This window comes from Corvus hawaiiensis, chromosome 3 (genome assembly GCF_020740725.1).
Source record: "Corvus hawaiiensis isolate bCorHaw1 chromosome 3, bCorHaw1.pri.cur, whole genome shotgun sequence".
NCBI lineage: Eukaryota > Metazoa > Chordata > Aves > Passeriformes > Corvidae > Corvus > Corvus hawaiiensis.
The window spans coordinates 1,429,188-1,448,897 of record NC_063215.1 but is presented as its reverse complement, the minus strand read 5'-3'; the positions used below and the strand labels follow the sequence as shown (position 1 = coordinate 1,448,897).

General features: G+C 53.8%; 1 protein-coding gene across 1 annotated transcript; it reads right to left on the bottom strand.

Annotated features, from left to right (window-relative positions):
* Positions 1-837: 837 nt before the first annotated feature.
* LOC125322745 (fibrinogen-like protein 1) lies at positions 838-13,887 on the bottom strand. The gene is made up of 8 exons (XM_048296815.1): positions 13,806-13,887; positions 11,011-11,118; positions 9,419-10,157; positions 7,496-7,718; positions 6,254-6,391; positions 4,406-4,622; positions 2,865-3,060; positions 838-2,139 (listed from the first exon to the last, which is right to left on the bottom strand). The coding sequence occupies exons 3-8, from the start codon at positions 9,791-9,793 to the stop codon at positions 1,993-1,995; spliced, it is 1,296 nt and encodes a 431-aa protein (XP_048152772.1). The 5' UTR covers positions 9,794-10,157; positions 11,011-11,118; positions 13,806-13,887; the 3' UTR covers positions 838-1,992.
* Between the last annotated feature and the right edge of the window lie 5,823 nt (positions 13,888-19,710).

The window sequence follows — 19,710 nt, the reverse complement described above, 5'->3', positions numbered from 1 at the left end:
TGCGATGGGGATTCCCTTTGTGTCCAGGTGGGATGGGAAGGGGCCCTATCCAAAAGGACCAGGAAAAGAGGATGTGGATCCATCCACACTTCCCAAAAAACCTGGGATGGTGGGAAGTGTCCCTAACCATGGAACAGGATGAGCTTTAAGGTCCCTTCCCCCCCAAACCATTCCATGATTCCAGGATCATCCCTCTCCATGGCCAGAATCCTAAGGAACAAGGATTTGGGGAATGATTTTTCTCCCATTGATGCCTTCCCCTATCCCAGGCTGCTCCAAGCTTTCCTGGGACACTCCCAGGGATTCAGGGACAGCCACAGCTTCTCTGGGAATTCCTTCCCAAGATCCCAGCCCAGGCTCCCCTTTCCCACTGGGAAGTCATTCCCTGCCTCCTGCCCCTCCATCCTGTATCCCAAATTTCTCTCCAGCTCTCCTGGAGCCCCTTTAGGCTCAGGAAGTGGCTCCAAGGATTCCCTGGATTCTTCCCCAATCCAAGACTTGGATAACAGGGAGGAATTCGCACCTGGGAAAAAAGCTGTGGGAAACGAAGGATGGAAGAATTCATTCCGGAGCAGCCATTTGTGATTCCCAAGGTTTGGGAATCACCAAATTTAATGTGGGAAATCCGATGGTGGATTAATAATGATAATGGGATCATTAATTAATTAAGCTGTTGCTTATTAAGTGATTAATTAATCCCTTAGCAGGGTATTGATTATCCAGGAGGAATCATGGAATTTTAGCCGGCGATCCGACAATAATGCCAGCTCCAAGACACATCCGGGAAAGTATTGGGAATACCCCGCACCCTTGGAAAACTTCCAAGGAAAACCGAAAGCCGAATAATACTCATTTATTATCTTGGAATTATTAATTTTTGGGACAATTGGAAGGCAACTTGTCCATGGATTTCTCCATAAAAAACCAACATTCCAGGGAAAATAGAGCCGGGAAGAATCCACCAGGAGAGCACCAAGGGGGAAGGGAGCAGTTGGAAGGAATAAATCCGACTTTCCCTCCTCGGAAAACATGGAATAAGAAAAAAAGGTCATTTAATGAAATATTAATTAAATAAAATTAAATATTCATCACCAAACACAGGAAGGGCGGGGCTGAGTCCCAACTTCCAAATCCGGATCCCGGGAAAAGGCAAAGCCAGGGAAAATGGAGGGTTTCCTGCTGAAACTACCAGTGGGAAATTAATTAATTATTCAAATTAATTATTCAAGTTAATTCAATCAATTCTAATTATCTGGAGTAAGGCAGTGAAAAAGTGGATTTTAAATCCCTTCCGATCATTCCTTTTTAGGATGGATGGAAAATCCATCCGGAATTCTTTGCCAGAGAGAGGGCGGGAAGGTGAAAATGGAAGGAGAAATGGAAAACTTCCCAGGTTTTTTTGGGAAGCTTTTCATCTGGAATATTGCTCTTCCCGATGGTTGATATCCAGGTGTGGAACACAATCCTTCCTCGTTTTCCCGTGATTCCATCCATGGGAACGCACATTGGATCTCCTGGCTTCCCTCAGAGCCAATTCCGGGCATCCCTGTGGTCATGGATCTTCAGGATCTTTGGGAACGGGATGCAAATCATCTGGAATAAAAGCCGGTCCATCAAATCCCACCTGGAAAACTCCCGCGGTATGGCTGGATCTTTACTTCCGTTGGGAAATTCCGTTGGGTTGGTGGCCACAGAAATCCGCACGGATCAGTTCGGAGCTGATTCCCATCATCCAGACAACTGGATTTAGTCTTGGGAATGCCCAAGCCTGGTGGAACACAGAGCCTTTCCCAGGAATCACCTCCACAATCCCAGGAGAGCTCCCACGTCGGAGGACTTGGATCAATTCCCTGTTGAATCCTGCTTGGATCCATTCCCACAAAATCCAACAGTGACCGCTTGGTCCTTCCAGAATCAGTTTCCCTGCACAATTCCCAGCCCTCCCTCCCCAACATTCCATGGGATGTGAAAGGGGGAATATCCCGGGATCCGTCACGGGGAGAGGTGGGGCCGGAATGTGCGCGGCCGGATCATCATGACCACCTTCCGTAGGGAATAATAGTCCGTGTCCTTCCAGGAATACCACACGATGCCATCCGGACCCAGCATCTTCCGGTTTTTAATGGAATATCGGCCGCCCTGGGAAGCAGAGAAAGGAGAAGGCTCAGGAGAGGGAAACACTTGGAAGCACCATCCGGGATGGGAATATCGGAAAAACGACTCCTCTGAAATGTGGGAGCAAAGACCTTAAGGATAACGTGGGATAAAAAAGCCCATAAATCCCTAAATTTTCCCAAAGGTCCCTCTGGAGCCTCATTGGAATTTCCGGCGGCTGAGTCACCCATTCCAGAGGTTTCCGTGCCATTCCAAACCCCAGCGAGCAGAGGCGTCTCTGGAAAAGCTGGATCGCTCCGGTGCCCAGCGCTCCTTTTATTCCCGCTCTGGAGCAGTTGGTGAAGCCAGGCGGGAATCGGGAATGATCTCCCAGGGAATGAGGGATGGGATGAGAGGGAACGGCCTCCAGCTGTCCATGGGGGAATTTAGTTGGATACCGAGAACAATTCCTGCCTGGAAAGGATTTTCCAGCCCATGGCAGTGCTGGAGTCCCCATTCCTGGAGGGATTTCAGATCCATGTGGATTTGGAGGGACATGGATCAGTGGTGGGATTGGAAATGTTGGGAATGGTCGGACTCGGTCTTGGAGAGCTTCTCCAACCTCAACAATTCCATGATTCCAGGAGCAACAGCCTCACTCCTCACATTCCACCATCTCCATCCCACTTTTCCTTGATGTCCATCCCTCTGATCTTGGAAAAAAGGAAGCTCCGGTCGGGAAAAAAATTCCCAAATCCCTCCCATCCTACCTTGTAGTAAACCCCGTTGAGGTTGGAGAAGAAGCACTGGTGGTACCACCAGCCTCCGTGGGAAATCTCGGCACAGATATTCCCGGAATCCGGGGTGCTGAAGCTCCTCTTGTCGTGGTACCAGGCGAAGGAATCTTCCACGGTGCCGCTGAATCCGTCCACGTGCAGCCGGTAAAAGTTTTCCTCGTCCTCGATGCTGCCGGAAGCAAAGGAATATTCCGTTGGGATGGTCGGAATTTCAGCGGGGTTGTGCTTTCCAACCGGGATACGGCGCTCCTGAGGCGCAGCCGCCTCCCTGCTGGGATTCACCGCCTCGAAAAGTCAAGGATGAGGAGATTTTTTCCTTCTGTGGGATGGGCGTGGTCGGGAATGTTGGAATTTCGGGATGAAATGGGCGGAGAATGACCGGGAAGCCACAACAAAGGAATGTGGGAGCTTTGGGAAAATCCCTTTAATTATCCAGCGCTCTCCATGCAAGGAGCATCCGGCTCCTCCCGGAGATGGAGATAATTAGTGGAATCATGGAATTATGGAATGGTTTGGTGGGAAGGGACCTCAAAGCTCATCCCGGTCCAACCCCGACGCCTCCCACTATCCCGGGTTGCTCCTGGGATATGGCAGGGCATGGAATGGGATGGGATTTGAGGTCCCTTCCCACTCAAACCATTCCGGGATCCTCTGGAGCTGCTGGGATGGTTCCAGGTTGGGGTTCCCAGCACACAAATCCCATGGGATGCAGCTCCAAGGATCCAGGGAATCCTTGGAGCCCCTTCCCGAGCTTAAAGGGGCTCCAGGAGAGCTGGGATTTGGGAAAGGGCTGGAGGGGCAGGAGGCAGGGAATGGCTTCCCAGTGGGAAAGGGGAGCTTGGGGTGGGATCTTGGGAAGGAATTCCTGGCTGGGCTGGAATTCCCAGAGAAGCTGTGGCTGCCCCTGGATTCCTGGGAGTGTCCAAGGAAAGCTTGGAGCAACCTGGGATCGTGGAATCCCTGCCCAGGGAATGGGATGAGCTTTAAGGTCCCTTCCCACTCAAAGCATTCCGGGATTTTAGGAGCCACAAGCATTTCCAGGAAAAAAAGGGAAGGGGATCCTCTGGGACAATCCAGACACTCCTGGTCGCTCAGGAATAATCCAGGATGTGGCTGATGTGGTTGGAAAAATAAAACACGGGAGATTCCAAAGGATGCCAGGAAATAAATGAGTGGAGAGGACCAAAATCCAAACCAGGGCAAAATCCTCAAAATCCTTGGATTTCGGACACAGAGCTCAGTAATCTGGGAATAAAAACCAGGCGATAGGCAGGGATTATCCATTGGATCCTACATCTCCCTTCTCCCATGGATTTGGAATTTGAGCATGGCCGGGTGACACCGCACATTCCCTAACTCGCACCCAACTTCAAATTTGGGATCAAATTTGGGATCAAATCCTGCTGGGAAGGCAAGGAGAGACTGGGCTCAGCCTGGAAACGTCTCTAGAGAGAATTCCCATTGCCTGAGGGTCTCCCAGGGTTTGAAATCCCGGGAATCATCCCGCGTTTTACCTGAAGACCTGGTAGAAGGCGTGTTTGTGTTTGTTATTCCAGTCTTCCAGGTCGATCCGTAGGGAATAATCCCCTTGGCTCGTCATCCTGTGGATGTTGTCGTTCCCCAGCCAGAATTCCCCGTTGAGGTCCCCAAATCCTTCCTTGTACTCGTTCCAGGTCCGGTTGAAATCCACGGATCCATCCTGGCGCCTCTGGATGACCGTCCAGCCCCCACCTGCTGGGAAAGGACGGGAAATGGGAATATCCGGGAAAATCCAGAGGGTCCCAGACAAGGATTTTAGGGAGGATCCATCAGCAAAGGTGTGGGATTCAAATCCCTGGAAGAGTCCAGGGGAGCTGGGATTTGGGATAAAGGATGGAGGGGCAGGAGGCAGGGAATGGCTTCCCAGTGGGAAAGGGGAGCTTGGGCTGGGATCTTGGGAAGGAATTCCCGGCTGGGAGGGTGGGGAGGGGCTGGGCTGGAATTCCCAGAGAAGCTGTGGCTGCCCCTGGATCCCTGGCAGTGCCCAAGGTTGGAGAGGGCTTGGAGCAGCCTGGAATAGTGGGAATTCCCTCATGGAATGGGATAGGATTTAGGGTCCTTTCCCACCCAAACCATTCCATAATTCCATAAAAAGTGTCCTTGTCACGCCACAACTCATGGAAAAGGGATCCCACCTCAGCAGGGGCTCATGAGGATGATTCCCTATGGATTACCCCAGATTTTCAGGTGTCTGGAAGTGAGAGGGAGCAATGTTTTTCGGGAAGGGAATGGTCTGGGACTGGAACAAATGGGAAATCCCAGAGTTTATGTCCCATTTCTGCAGCCCAGGAGCTCTCCCAGAATTCTCTCCCTGGCTCCATCTGCTCTCCCATCTGTCCGAATCCCTTCATTCCAAGATTTTCACCGGGAGGAAGACGCGGGATCGGGGCCATCTTTCCATGAGCTGTCTCCACATCCTGTCCCCCTCCAGTGTCCAGGATTGCTTGGATGGTCACGGGAAGAATCCCGGTGACACGCCAGAGACTGAATTCCGGATGAATTCCATGCATCCCAAGATTCCCATCACTTGTGGGTCACCTGGATCCCTTCCCGCGGGATGTGGATAAGGATCCACCTCCCACCTCCTCAGTCCAGCACAGGGAATGGGAATGATCCCACAAAGGCCTCAGATTCCCTGAGATGCTCCAGACACCCCCAGGGAGCAGCTGCTCCTCCGGGATTCTCCTTCCTGAAACGTGGGAATCCAAAGGCTGCTCTGGAGCCAGGCTGGGAGAGCTGGGAATGTCCAGCAGGAGAAGGGAAGGATCCAGGGAATCCTTGGAGCCACTTCCCAAGCCTAAAGGGGCTCCAGGAGAGCTGGAATTTGGGATAAAGGGTGGAAGGGCAGGAGGCAGGGAATGGCTTCCCAGTGGGAAAGGGGAGCTCGGGCTGGGATCTTGGGAAGGAATTCCTGGCTGGGCTGGAATTCCCAGAGAGGCTGTGGCTGCCCCTGGATCCCTGGGAGTGTCCAGGGAAAGCTTGGAGCAGCCTGGGATTGGGGACGATGTTGGGATTGGAATGGGATGAGCTTCCTTTCCCACCCAAACCATTCCAGGATTTGGGACTCCCTACATCTGCTTCGGAAAAAACCCACGGAATCATGGAACATCCCAAGCTGGATGAGACCCACCAGGATCATGGATCCAACTCCAGAACACCCCAGAATTCCCACCCTGTCCCTGACAGCGTTGTCCAAACCCTCCTGGAGCTCCAGAAGCTTTGGGAATGTCACCATTCCAACGCCCAACCACCCTGGGAATCACCAGGATACAAATCCCACCCAAAGCTCCGTCGGGAGAAGCCGTAGGATCCTTTTCCCGGACCTTCCGTGTCCATCTCGCACAGGACCTCGATGGGAACGCCGCGGACTGAGGGCAGGATGCTGTAAATCCCGGATCTCCGGAGCCCGTTGGAGTAGACGGAAGCGCAGTCGATGGGACAATTCCGGCCGTGTTTCGTCTCTGGGAATGGGAAGAGGGAGAGCCGCGGTTACAGCCTGGAGGGAGGAGGGAAACGTTTTTCCTACAAATCTGAAAAACTGGGAAAAAAAAATTCCCAGATATGGAGGTTCAGCCGTCAACTTTTGGCAAAGAGGCTCCAGGTCCAACCATCCACAAGGGATTTTTCCAGAGTTTTCCAGAGCCTAAAGGGGCTCTAGGGTTATTCCAGGGAAAATTCCAAATTATTCCAGGGAAAATATGAAATTATTCCAGGGAAAACAACCTGGGGAAAAAAATATGGAAATTCATTCGTTAAAAATAGAGAAATAATGGAATGATTTGAAGCAGAAAAATTTCACTAAAAATTCGATTTCTATGCTCGGAATTTTTGATGGAAAATCCCAAATTTTCCCAAGGAAAACCCGAAATTATTTTGGGCAAAATCACCAAAAACCTGGCAAAAAAAAAAAAATCAAGATTAATTCACTAAAACCAGAGAAATTACAGAAAATTGTTGTTTTTTGAAGTGGAAAAGTTTTACCCAAGCTTTAATTCCATGCTGTGAATTTTTGATGGAAAATCCCAAATTATCCCAAGGAAGACCCCCAATTATTCCAGGGAAAACAACCAAAAAATTGGCCAAAAAAAATCAAAATCAATTTATTAAAAACAGAGAAATACTAAAAAAATGTTGTTTTTCAAAGTGGAAAAGTTTTGGCGAAGCCCTGATTTTATGCTGGGAATTTTAGAACGCAAATCCCAAATTATTCCAGGGAAAACAACCAAAAAATTGGCAAAAAACCCCTCAAATTAATTCATTGAAAACAGAGAAATCACAAAAAATGGTTGGGGTTTTTTTAAGGGGAAAACCGAATTTTTTTGTGGGAAATCCCCCAGTTTTCAAGGATTTCTGCTGGTTTTTGCCTGGAAAACATTCCCTGGATTTGGGCAGACTCCAGGTGGGCTCCTGAGCCACTCCCTACGAGCACCTCCCACATCCACGGAGCTGGAAAAGCCCCGGAATCCCTTGGGATCGAGTGGGATTCGAAGCGTTTTTCCTGCAGCCCTTCCTGGCCCCATTCCCGACGCCATTCCCGACGCCATTCCCGATGCCATTCCCATCACCTGGATGCTGCATCTCCTCCTGGATGCGGATATCGGCGGGATGGAGGCAGCTGGGATTCCTCCAGGCCCAGTCGGCCAGGGCGGAGATGTTGTTGATCTGGGCCTGGATGTCGTAGAGCAGCGTGGCCTGGATGTGCTGGAGCGTGCTGGATTCCCGGGAATGCTGCTCCAGGTCCTGCACCCTCTGGAGGAGGCTCTGGTTGTGCCCCGCCGCCTCCTCGTGCTGCGGGAAAAGAAGGGAAAACGGGATTGGGAATGATGGGGACACCAGCGATGGGTGGGGACGGTGGGATCGGGGATCGAGCATTCCAAGGGTGGTGTCGGAATTCTCGTGCCATGGTCTCTTGGAAGCTCCCAGCCCATCCGGCTTCATATTCCCAGGATTCCGTGAAGGGAGGGCATGGGCAGGGAAGAGCAGGTTGGGAATATGGGAATCCTTTCCAAACAATTTCATCATCGGGATATTCCTGCTCATCCCATCCCACGGGCAGGGACACCTCCTGCTATCCCAGGCTGCTCCAGCATTTCCTTGGATGCTCCCAGGGGTCCAGGGATTCCTGGGAATTCCAGCCCAGCCGGGAATTCCTTCCCAAGATCCCAGCCCAAGCTCCCCTTTCCCACTGGGAAGCCATTCCCTGCCTCCTGCCCCTCCACCCTTTATCCCAAATCCCAGCTCTCCTGGAGCCCCTTTAGGCTCGGGAAGCAGCTCTAAGGATTCCCTGGATCCTTCCCTTCTCCACTGAACATTCCCAGCTCTCCCAGCCCTCCGTGGCCTCCTCTGGACTCTCTCCAGCAGCTCCATGTGCTGAGAATTCCAAGCCTGGATGCCCCTAAAGGAACGTTCACGTCCCTTTCCCCCTTTGTTTTTTTAGGAAAAGCAGCCTTTGGATCCCAATCCAGGGAGAAGCTGGCAGGAGATTCCCAGAGCTGGTTCCAGGGGATGGACACCCTGATCCCACCGGGAATGTGCCGCTCTCGCCTCGTTCCGTGCTCCCTGTCCGTTAGACGGCAGAGCAGGCCTTAGCCAGCAATTCCCAAATCCCACAGCAGCCTGGGAATTCCCTCCCGCTTCCCAATCCCTCCCACGGGTCTGGCAATGGATCCGCAGCCCTTCCAAAGGTCGAGGAGATTCCATGGATAAAACTCAGGGATCTGGGGTTGATGCTGAGGAAATTATCCCAGGAATGCTCCCAATCTGAGCTCCAACCGTGCCAAATTCCAGGAGCTAGAAGCACCCATGGAAAAGGCCCATGGACACTTCTACCTGGATCTCCAGGGCTTTGGGAATGGGATGGATCCACAGCCCTTCCAAAAGTGGAGGAGATCCCATGGATAAAACTCAAGGATTTGGGGTTGATATTGAGGAAAATGATCCCTGGAATGCTCCTGATCCATCCCATGGGTGGAACTCCAGGTCTGGTCTGGGAAACCGCTCCGGGAAAGGTGGAGGAGATCCCATGGATAAAACTCAAGGATTTGGGGCTGATATTGAGGAAAATGATCCCTGGAATGCTCCTGATCCATCCCATGGGTGGAACTCCAGGTTTGGTCTGAGAAACCGCTCCGGGAAAGGTGGAGGAGATCCCATGGATAAAACTCAAGGATTTGGGGTTGACATTGCAGAAATGATCCCGGGAATGCTCCCAATCCGAGCTCCAACCGTGCCAAATTCCAGGAGCTGGAAGCACCCATGGAAAAGGCCCATGGACACTTCTACCTGGATCTCCAGGGCTTTGGGAATGGGATGGATCCGCAGCCGTTCCACGGAAATCTCAAAGATGGAGGAGATCCCATGGATAAAACTCAAGGATTTGGGTTTGATACCGAGTAAATGATCCCGGGAATGCTCCCGATCCGAGTTCCGACCCAGCAACCGGCAGCACCCCCGGCCAAAAAAAAAAAAACCCCACGGATCTTTTTCACCTGGATCTCCAGGGCTTTGATCCGGTGCCGGTGATTCCTCAGCTCCTCCTGGAGCTCGGAGATCAATTCCCGGAGTTCCAGGATCTGCTGCTTGCGCTCCTCGTTCTCGTGGAGCCAGTAGGAGACCTCGTCCGTGCATCGGAACAGATCCGGGCACCGCTGCTCGTCGCCCTGCGGAAGCGTGGCCACGATCCGGCAGCGCCCGTTGGGAAGCACCTGGTTGCTGTATTCCCCGCACTGGATCAATCCCGGGCTTTCCCGAGGATCCTCGTGCTCCCGGTAACCCACGGGAAGGGATTTTTCCAGGGATTGGCGGCTCAGCACGGCCATGAGGAGAACAGAGAGCAAGCCCGCTTTTCCCGGGGGGAATTCCATGAGGGAAGTGGGGGTGATCCTCAGGGTGGGTGTTGTGTCCAAACGGGAGAATTCCCAGGGCGTAACGATCCCAGGAAATGCGGCTTTATGGGATCAGAGCATCCGGAAGGATCCCAGAGCTCCGGTCATCCGGGAAAAGGATCTGATCCCATAAAAATCCCGGCTGGGATTGGTTGGGATCCTCCGCTCTCCGCCGGCTCCGTGGGCTGCGATTCCCTCCCTCCGGAGCGGCTTGGAGGCTGTGGAAGTTGGAATGAGGTGGTTGCTCCCTCGGGAAGGGAATTCTGGAATTCCGCCTGCTCGGGATCAGGTGTAGGAAGGAGATGGCTCCCCCAGACTGGGTATCCCGGTATTCCAGCACTTCCTGGAGTGGGAATCAGAGCGAGGAGACGGACGGTGGAAAAGGGGATGTCCATCCACATCCCAAAATTCCTGGTTCCCATTCCAGGCATTTCCAGAGACATCCATGGATTAGACACCCCCCCCCCCCATCCCCATTCCCTATCCCACTCCAGCCATTCCCAGGAATATCCATGGATTAGACACCCCCACTCCCAACATTCCCGATCCCACTCCAGACATTCCCAGAAATATTCATGGATTAGACCCCCTCCCCTCAACATTCCCGATCCCACTCTCAGGAATATCCATGGATTAAACCCCCCCCCTTCCCCAACATTCCCTATCCCATTCCAGCCATTCCCAGGAACATCCATGGATCAGAGCCCCCCCCCCCCAACATTCCTAATCCCATTCCCAGGAATATCCATGGATCAGACCCCCCCCCAACATTCCTAATCCCATTCCCAGGAATATCCATGGATCAGACCCCTCCCCTCCAACATTCCCGATCCCATTCCAGCCATTCCCAGGCCCATCCATGGATTTGATGCTCTCTCCATATCCCTGAGCAGGGTTTTTCCTTGGGATTTATAACTACACATGGAATTATCCCCATGGGAATCCCGGACCACCCAGGAAGAGCCTGGATGGATCCCAACCTGGTATTGGCTCTCCCACCCGGGCTCGGATCCAACGGGAATGAGGAGAGACCCCATCCAAGCGGGAAGAACACCCCCCTTGACCCCTTTTATCCCAAAAAACCGCGCTTCCCTCGGAACCAGCCCTGGGCCTCTTCCCAAGGTTTCTCCCGACGAAAAAGCACAGACGAGGAATCCCACGGATCCCACGGCAGCTTCCCGGAATTCCCAACCTACCTCCGGTGGTCCCGGCCGGAGTGTCCGGGAGCGGCGAGCGGCAGATTCCGGCCGGCCATGGGGAGCAGGGCCCACGGAATCCTTATTCCCACTGATCCTCTCACGGCTCTAAAAATAGGGATGAGCGAGCCGCCAGCGGGAAGGAGGATCCAGCCGAGCCCGGCGTGACCTTCTCAGCAGCCGGCGGATTATTCCGGAGCCTCCGGAGCCGGGAAGGGCTCCTGCTCATCCCAAATCCCCCCGGCCCAGCCCGGAGATGTGTTTTCCTATGGTGGGAATGTGTTTTCCCAGAGTTTTTATGGGAAAGCTTGCCGAGCTTGTTGAGAGACCGGAAATCAGAGCTGGGGTTTAATTCCCTATCCCAGGGTTTGCTCCTGGATTTTGGGAGGGAATAACGTCCACCGGCTCGTGAATTCCGTGGGTTAATTAATCAGCCGTAGGGATGCTAATTAAGTGCGCGGATTAATCCGCCACGGGAATGGGAGATTTAATGAAATATGCTAATGAGCCCCTAATTAATCCAGCCGTAAGAATGGGAGGTGAAACCAGGGAATTCCCTCCTGGAAAAATCCGTTGGCTGTGGGGTTTTCCCCCCTTTAAGGCAAAGAGCTTCCCGAGGCTGATTCCCGCAATCCCAAGTGGGAAATGCCCGGAAAAAGGAATTTTTTGTTGGGAAACATCTGCTGGGATGGAACCTTGCGGCTTTTCCAGCAGCTTTCCTAGATATCCATGGATTAGATCCCCCCAACATTCCCTGTCCCAATTCCAGCCATTCCCAGGGACGAAGGGCATGGATCCGATCCCAAAATTCCCCCAATCCCATTGCAGCCATTCCCAGGAAAACAGGGCATGGATCAGCCCCCACCCAACATTCCCTATTCCCCCTCCAGCCATTCCCAGGAACTCCGTGAGCAGCAAGGAGGAAAAATCAGGAATGCCGACCCCTGGAATGCCAAGAAAATGGATTCCACCTCCCAAATCCCTCTTTTTTGGGGCTCCAGAGGTTTTTTCAGGAGCTTTGCCTTTTCCCAGTGGGAAGCCATTCCCTGTATCCTGTCCTGGGATGGATCCTGTCCGTCCCACAGGGAATTTGGGCCGGATTCGGGACCGGGAATGTTCCAAACTGGAAATTTGGGATCTCCCAGAGCTCACTGGGAAAATCCAAGGTGGCTTTTCCCGCCCTGCATCCCATTCCCGCTGCTGGGATTGCTCCAGGCTCCGAGTTAGCCGGGAATTCCACCTCTTCCCGGGGATTTTCTTGGCGCTGGGAAGCAGCACAGGGAACTGAGGGTTAATTGGCCCTGGTTAATGATCGCAAGGTCGTTAAGAGCAGGGAAAGCTGATCCAGGCCGGCCATGGAATTCCTGGAATTCCCCCGCTTCCCTGAGCTGGGATCGCTCTTGCTGCCCTCATCCCACTCCGCCTCCACGGATTCCCAGCCGCTGGAAGAGGGATCCGGCCCCAGCCGGGATCCCATCCCGAGCCTTTCCCAAGCCTTGGAAAAGCTCCGGCAGCTCCCGAACTTCCACATCCCCGGGAGAATTGTTCCTCCTTCCCGTGGAAATCTTTGGAGCTGCTGCGGATCCCGGCGGGAATCGGAAGCTGCGGAATCCTCGGGAGAAATCCCGGCTGATCCCGGATCCCAGACCAGGATTCCTTCGGGATCTCTCCTTGGCACCCTCGGTCCTCCAAAGCCGTGATCCCACAGCCGGATTCCAGCTGGGACACGATCCCGGCTCCCGGCGGGAATTTCACCCCGGGAATTCACCCCCTTTTCCCTGGATGAACCCGTGGGGAGGGGACCCCCAAAAGAGCCGCTTTGGGGTCGTGCGTGGGGAAACTGAGGCAGGGATGGATGCTGGGACTCCCCGAATCCTGATCCCCAAATCCTGTCCCCGAATCCCACCCCCCAAATTCCGGGTCCCCAGATCCTGACCTCCAATCCCGTCTGCCAAATCCTGTCCCCAGCATCCCACTCCCAAATTCCTGTCCTCAAAATCCCGCTCCCAAATTCCTGCCCTCAAATCCTGACCCCAAACCTTGCCCCCAAAAATCCTGTTCCCAAATCCCACCCCCCAATCCTGCTCCCAAATCCCATCCCCCAATCCTGCTCCCCCAAATCCTGCCCCCCTAAAATCCTGCTCCCCAAATCCTGCCCCCCTAAAATCCTTCTCCCCCAATTCCTGCACCTCAAATCCCGCCCCCACAAAATCCTGTCCCCCCAAAATCCTGTCCCCCAAATCCCACTCCCCATATACTGATCCCCCAAAATCCTGCATCCCAAATCCCGCACCCCCCCAAAATCCTGCCCCCCATATCCTGCACCCAAACCCTGCTCCCAAAATCCTGTCCCTCAAATCCCACTCCCCAAATCCTGCTCCCAAAATCCCAAATTCCTGCCTCCAAATCCTCCCCCTCGAGCCCTGCCCCTCAAATCCCGCTCCCCAAAATCCTGTCCCCCAAATCCTTCCCCCCAAACCCTGTCTCTCAGACCCTGCCCCCCAAATCCTGACCCCAAAATCCCACACCCCAAATCTCGTTCCCCAAATCCTGTTCCCAAATCCTTTCCCTCAAATCCCGCTCCCCAAATCCCGCTCCCCAAATTCCTGCACCCCAAATCCTGCTCCTCCAATCCTGTTCCTCAAAACCTCACCCCCAAATCCCACTCCCCCAAATCCTTCCCCCCAAATCCCTCTCCCCCAATTCCTGCACCCCAAATCCTGCTCCACTAATCCTGTCCCCACATTCCGGCGGCCCAAACCCCGATCCCAAATTCCCGTCCCCGCTCCCGGTACCCCGGAACGCCGCCTTGGCGATGCGGTCGCCTTTGCCGCGCAGGCCGGAGACGGAGCGGAGCTGCAGCACCAGAGCCATGGGGGGACCCTGCGGGGGGCTCGGGACGGGGCCGGGGGGCGCCGGGGCGGGCTCGGGGCGGTCCCGGCGCGGATCGAGGTGCTCGGGGCGGTCCCGGTGCGGATCGAGGTGCTCGGGGTGGTCCCGGTGCGGATCGAGGTGCTCGGGGCGGTCCCGGTGCGGATCGAGGTGCTCGGGGCGGTCCTGGTGCGGATCGAGGTGCTCCGGGCGGGTCCGGTGCGGATCGAGGTGCTCGGGGCGGTCCCGGCGCGGATCGAGGTGCTCGGGGCGGTCCCGGCGCGGTCTCGGAGCAGAGCCCGCGGCGGTCCCGGGGCGGTTCGAGGTGCCCGGGGCAGTCCCGAGGCGGTCCCGGTGGCTGATGCGATCCAGCTGCGGTGCCCGGTGCTCGGTGCAGAGCTCGGGGTGGTGCCGGGGCGGTCTCGGAGCGGAGCCCGAGGTGGTCCCGGGGCGGTTCCCGGTGCCTGACGCGGTCCCGGTGCGGTCCCGGTGCAGAGCCCGGTGCAGAGCCCGGTGAGGTGCCCGGAGCCTGATGAGGTCCCGGTGCGGTGCCGGTGCCGCTCCGGTCTCGGTGCCGCGCTCCGGAGCTCGGCTCGGTGCGGTCCCGGTCCCGGTGCGGAGCTTCCCCCGCTGCCAGCGCTGAATTATTCAGCAGCGGGGCCGCCCCTCCCCTCCCTCGAACCCCTCCCACCGCTCCCTTCCCTTCCCTTCCCTTCCCTTCCCTTCCCTTCCCTTCCCTTCCCTTCCCTTCCCTTCCCTTCCCTTCCCTTCCCTTCCCTTCCCTTCCCAGCCGCGGGAGGCCGGGAATGGGGAAACTGAGGCACGGCTCCACGAGGCTGCAACCTCGGCATAAGGGCGAGCACCCCCCGCCTGCCCTTCCCAAAATTCCCGGGAATGTCGCGGAGGAGCTGAGCCGGCCCCGCCTCTGTTGGGAAGAGCGAACCCAGGTGAGCGTCAGCGCCAGAGGGAGAGGAGCGAGCGGGAAAGCTCCGGGAATCCTGGAATTCTTCGGGCTGGAAAAGCCCAACCGCCCCCCCTCCCTCCCCCTCTTTTACTGGGGGAAAGGGGTAAAAATGGAGGGAAAAAGGCAGGAAAATGGGGAAAACTGAAGGAAAAATGGGGGAAAGCGAAGGAAAATGGGGAAAAGGGAAACAGAAAACTGAGGGGAAATGGTAAGAATGGAGGAAAAAAGGCAGAAAAATGGAGAAAAGCAAAGGAAAAATGGGAAAAAAGCAAAGAGGAAACTGAGGGAAAATGGTAAAAATGAATGAAAACAGCAGGAAAATGAGGAAAAGCGAAGGAAAATGGGGAAAAGCGAAGGAAAAATGTGAAAAAAGCAAAGGGAAAACTGAGGGAAAGGGGTAAAAATGAAGGAAAACCAGCAGGAAATGGGGAAAAGTGAAGGAAAATGAGGAAAAGTGAAGGAAAAATGGGGAAAAGCGAAGGAAAATGGGGAAAAGGGAAACAGAAAACTGAAGGGAAATGGTAAGAATGGAGGAAAAAAGGCAGGGAAATGGAGAAAAGCAAAGGAAAAATGGGGAAAAAGCACAGGAGAAACTGAGGGAAAATGGTAAAAATGAAGGAAAACAGCAGGAAAATGGGGAAAAGCGAAGGAAAATGGGGAAAAGCGAAGGAAAATGGGGAAAAGGGAAACAGAAAACTGAAGGGAAATGGTAAGAATGGAAGAAAAAAGGCAGGGAAATGGAGAAAAGCAAAGGAAAAATGGGGAAAAAGCGAAGGGGAAACTGAGGGAAAATGGTAAAAAATGAAGGAAAACAGCAGGAAAATGGGGAAAAGTGAAGGAAAAATGGGGGAAAGTGAAGGAAAAGCAGGAAAATGGAGAAAATCGAAGGGAAAACTGAGGGAAAGGAGTAAAAATGAAGGAAAACCAGCAGGAAAATGGGGAAAAGCAAAGGAAAATGAGGAAAAGAGAGGGAGAAGGGGAGAAAAGGGGGAAAGAAGGGAAAGGTAGGAATGAAGTAAAAAAAAAAAAGGGGAAAGACAAAGAAAAATGAAACAAAAAGAGGAAGAAAAAGCTGGGAAAAGCAGGGAAGAGGAGGGAAATGCAGGAAAACCCCCGGGGATCCGGGAATTCTGTGGGATCTTTAACGGGAAGGGCGGAATCTCAGCGCTGCCCCGGCCAGGCAGGGCCGGGATCTGATCCCGGAGCTCCTTTTGGGCTTCGGGGATGTTCCCACCTGGAACGGGCGATCCCGAATCCCCCTTTGGATCCGGGCCGGCTCCGCGCTCCCATCTGAGATTCCAAGGGAGGGATTTTGGGGCCTTTCCGTGGATTTTTCCCACTCCCGGGCTCGCTCCCAATGCGGGCCTTTAGGGGGCCCCAGGAGCTCGGGAATTGCATCCCTGGAAGCTCCCGGAGGGAGGAATCGCTTCCCAAGATCCCAGCCACCCCTGCCCGCCCGCCCCAGGATCCATTGCCGGTGGGATCCATTGCCGGTGGGATCCATTCCCGGTGGGATCCATTGCCGGTGGGATCCATTCCCGGTGTCCCGGCGCTCGGCGATTCCCCGTTCGTGTGGGATCCGCAGCGGGAGATCCTTCCCGATCGCAGCCGCTGGAATTTCGGGATGGCAGCGCTGGAGCAGGGATTGGAGGCGGGGGAATCATGGAAAGGAATCGTTTCATCCTGGAAAGTGGGATTTGGGGAAGGAATTCCCGGCTGGGCTGGAATTCCCAGAGAAGCTGTGGCTGCCCCTGGATCCCTGGGAGTGTCCAGGGATGGGGTTGGAACACCCTGGGATCGTGGGAGGTGGAATGGGATGGGATTTAAGGGCCCTTCCCACCCAAACCATTCCAGGATTCCATGAAATTCCCGAACCCCAGCTGCAATTCCAGCTTTTGGCCCTCCGGGATGGGGTTGTCCACAGTGTCCTCTCCAGGATCCACATTCCCGGGAAACGGGAGAGAGGCACAAACTCCCCATGGACTCGCTGCTCTCAGAGCTCTTTTCCAGCCTGAACAATTCCATGATTCCCTGGGGTTTTCCCATCCTGAGGGGGGATTCCGATGGCCAGCGCGGCCAAATCTCTTCAGATTCCTGGATTTTAATGAAATCCTCAGGCGCCGTTGTCGGATTCCTTCGGCACAGCCCGGAATTCCTCCTTTGGACTCTTTTCTGGGACACGGAGCACGTTTCCCGCACGGATCTCTCCGTCCGTGTTTGAAGTCCCAGGCGGGTGATGGATGCCGGTGACGTCAGCAGGAAAAACCTGGAAAAATCCCAAGGAAAGGCTCTCTTTGATGGCAGGGATGACGGGGCCACTCCGCTCTGTGCCTTTCCAGAGGAACAATTCCATTTTTTTCCTTTTTTTTTTTCAGGATCACAAATAGGCTGGGAAGGAGCAGCCAGCTCTGCAAATCCCGGCAGGAATTCTGCCAAGTCCTCGGATGCTCCTGGGATGAGCAGGAGGGATGAATCCCAAAATGAAGGGATGGGTTGGCTGGGAAGGGACCATAAATCCCATCCCATTCCAAGGGCAGGGACACCTCCCACTATCCCAGATTCCCGTCCAGCCTGGCCTTGGAAAATTCCAGGGATCCAGGGGCAGCCAGGGATTCTCTGGGAATTCCAGCGCAGCCGGGAATTCCTTCCCAAGATCCCAGCCCGAGCTCCCCTTTCCCAGGGAAATCCCTCCATTCCCGCCTCTCCCAGCCTGCCATTGGATCCAGCCCCAGCCCGACTCCTCTGCGGGAAGGAATTCCGGCCTCCAGGCCCTTCCCTGGGAATCTCGGCACTCCAGGAAGGCTCTCCCTTCCCTTTCCCATCCCCGACTTCCAGAAAAACCCCTGGGCATGGATTCGGAGCCTCCTGCATCCCACAATCCCGGAATGCTTTGGCTGGGATCCCCGCAGCTTCAATCCCATCCCATTCCAAGGCTGGCACCTCCCCCGATGATCCCAGGCTGCTCCAGCCTTTCCTTGGGCACTGCCAGGGATCCGGGCATTCCCTGGGAATTCCAGCCCGGCCGGGAATTCCTTCCCAAGATCCCACCCCGAGCTCCCCCCATGTATCTCCAGCCATTCCCTGCTCTGTCTTCCAGGGGATTTGCTTTTTGATCCCCGGCCGGGCTGGGATAATGGATGGAGAATCCCCCTGGAAAACCTTTCCAGGCTGTCCCCGGATGCTCCCGTTCGCCCTCGGAGTGCCAATGTGTGGAATTAAGGGAATTGCCGTGTCCTGCTTTTCCCTAATCCCTCTAATCCCTGTAATTACACTTTGGGGCCGTTGGAAATCGCTGATGGCAATTTCCAGACCACCCTTCCCGGGCATTCCCAGTTCCAGGCCGGGCTCATTCCCAGTGGGATCTGGGCAGGCACATCCTTTTTCCCAGTCTCTCCCAGTCCTTTCCTGAGTTTGGGATTGGGATTTTCCATATCCAGCTGTGGAGAACATCTGGGTCCAACACACCTCCCCACCCCCCACCCCCCCCCCCCCCCAGGCTTCCGGAGGGGGGGGAATCGTTAATTAAAGCTGCTCATTAATTTGTCCTTGATGCCGCCGATCCCTGGGAAAGGAGGAGCCTCATCCCTGCCCGGGATGGGACCTGGAGAGGGGCACGATTCCATGGGCAAGGCTTGCCCGGCCCTGGGAGCGCAGGGAATTTTGGGGCCACATTCCCACCCTTTTCGAGCTCTTTTATCAGCATTTTTAGAGCCTTTTAGAGCTCTCAGCACCACCCTGGATTCTCTCTTTTATCATCATTTCATTTCCTTTTCCTACCTCTTATCACCTCTCTTTTAGACCCCTTTTACGCCTCCTTTTACACCTCTTTTACTCCTCTTTTTGAACCTTTTTGCCCCCCTTTTGCACCTCTTTTACCCTCAGTTTTCGCCTCTTTTACCATCATTTTATTTCCTTTGCTCTCTTACCACCCTCCCTCTCGTCTCTATTTGACCCTCCTTTTCCAACTCCTTTATCATCATTTTATTTCCTTTTCTATCTCTTATCAACCCCCATTTATAGCTCTAATATCCCTCCTTTTCAACTTCTTTTACACCTCTTTTACTCCTCTTTTTAAACCTTTTTACCTCCCTTTTGCACCTCTTTTACCCTCAGTTTACACCTCCTTTATCATCATTTTATTTCCTTTTCTATCTCTTACCAACCCCCATTTATAGCTCTAATCTCCCTCCTTTTCAACTTCTTTTTTACACTTTTTACTCCTCTTTTTAAACCTTTCTCTCCCCCTTTCACAGTACTTCCCCCCCCTTTTTACAACTTTTATCATCAATTTATTTCCTTTTCTCTTATCACCCTCCTTTTACACCTCTTATCACCTCCTTTTAAACCACTTTTCCCCTCCTTTTACACCTCCTGTATCCTCATTTTTTTCCTTTTCTCTCTCTTATCGCCCCCATTTTCTCTCTTATCACCCTCCTTTTACACCTCTTATCACTCCTCTTGTGACCCCCTTTCGCCCCACTTTCAAACCACTTTTACTCCGCTCTTCCCCTCCTTTTCCCCCTCTTTCCCCCTCATTTCACACATTTTCATGATTATTTGATCTCCTTTCTTATCTCTTCCCACCCCCTTTATACCTCTTATCGCCCTCCTTTTCCAGCTCTTATCACCATCCTCTCTTTTAGCAGTTTTATTTCTTTCTCTATCTCTTATCGCCCTCCCTTTACTCCTCTGATTTTACATTCTCCTTTTGCACCTCTTTTCTTCTCTTTTTCACCTTTTTCTCTCCTTTTGCCCCTCTTATCTCATCGTTTTAGCTCCTATTTCTTATCATTGCCTTCTTACACCTCTTTCACCCCCTTTTACTGCTTTTAAACCTTTCCCCTCCTTTCATACCTCTTTTATCA

Coding starts and splice junctions, on each gene's coding strand:
- LOC125322745 (XM_048296815.1), bottom strand. CDS start 9,793: ATGGAATTCCCCCCGGGAAAAGCGGGCTTGCTCTCTGTTCTCCTCATG. Junction 6,392..7,495: donor GGAGGAGATGCAGCATCCAG/GTGATGGGAATG, acceptor TCCCATTCCCAG/AGACGAAACACGGCCGGAAT. Junction 2,140..2,864: donor TCAACGGGGTTTACTACAAG/GTAGGATGGGAG, acceptor TCTGCTTCCCAG/GGCGGCCGATATTCCATTAA.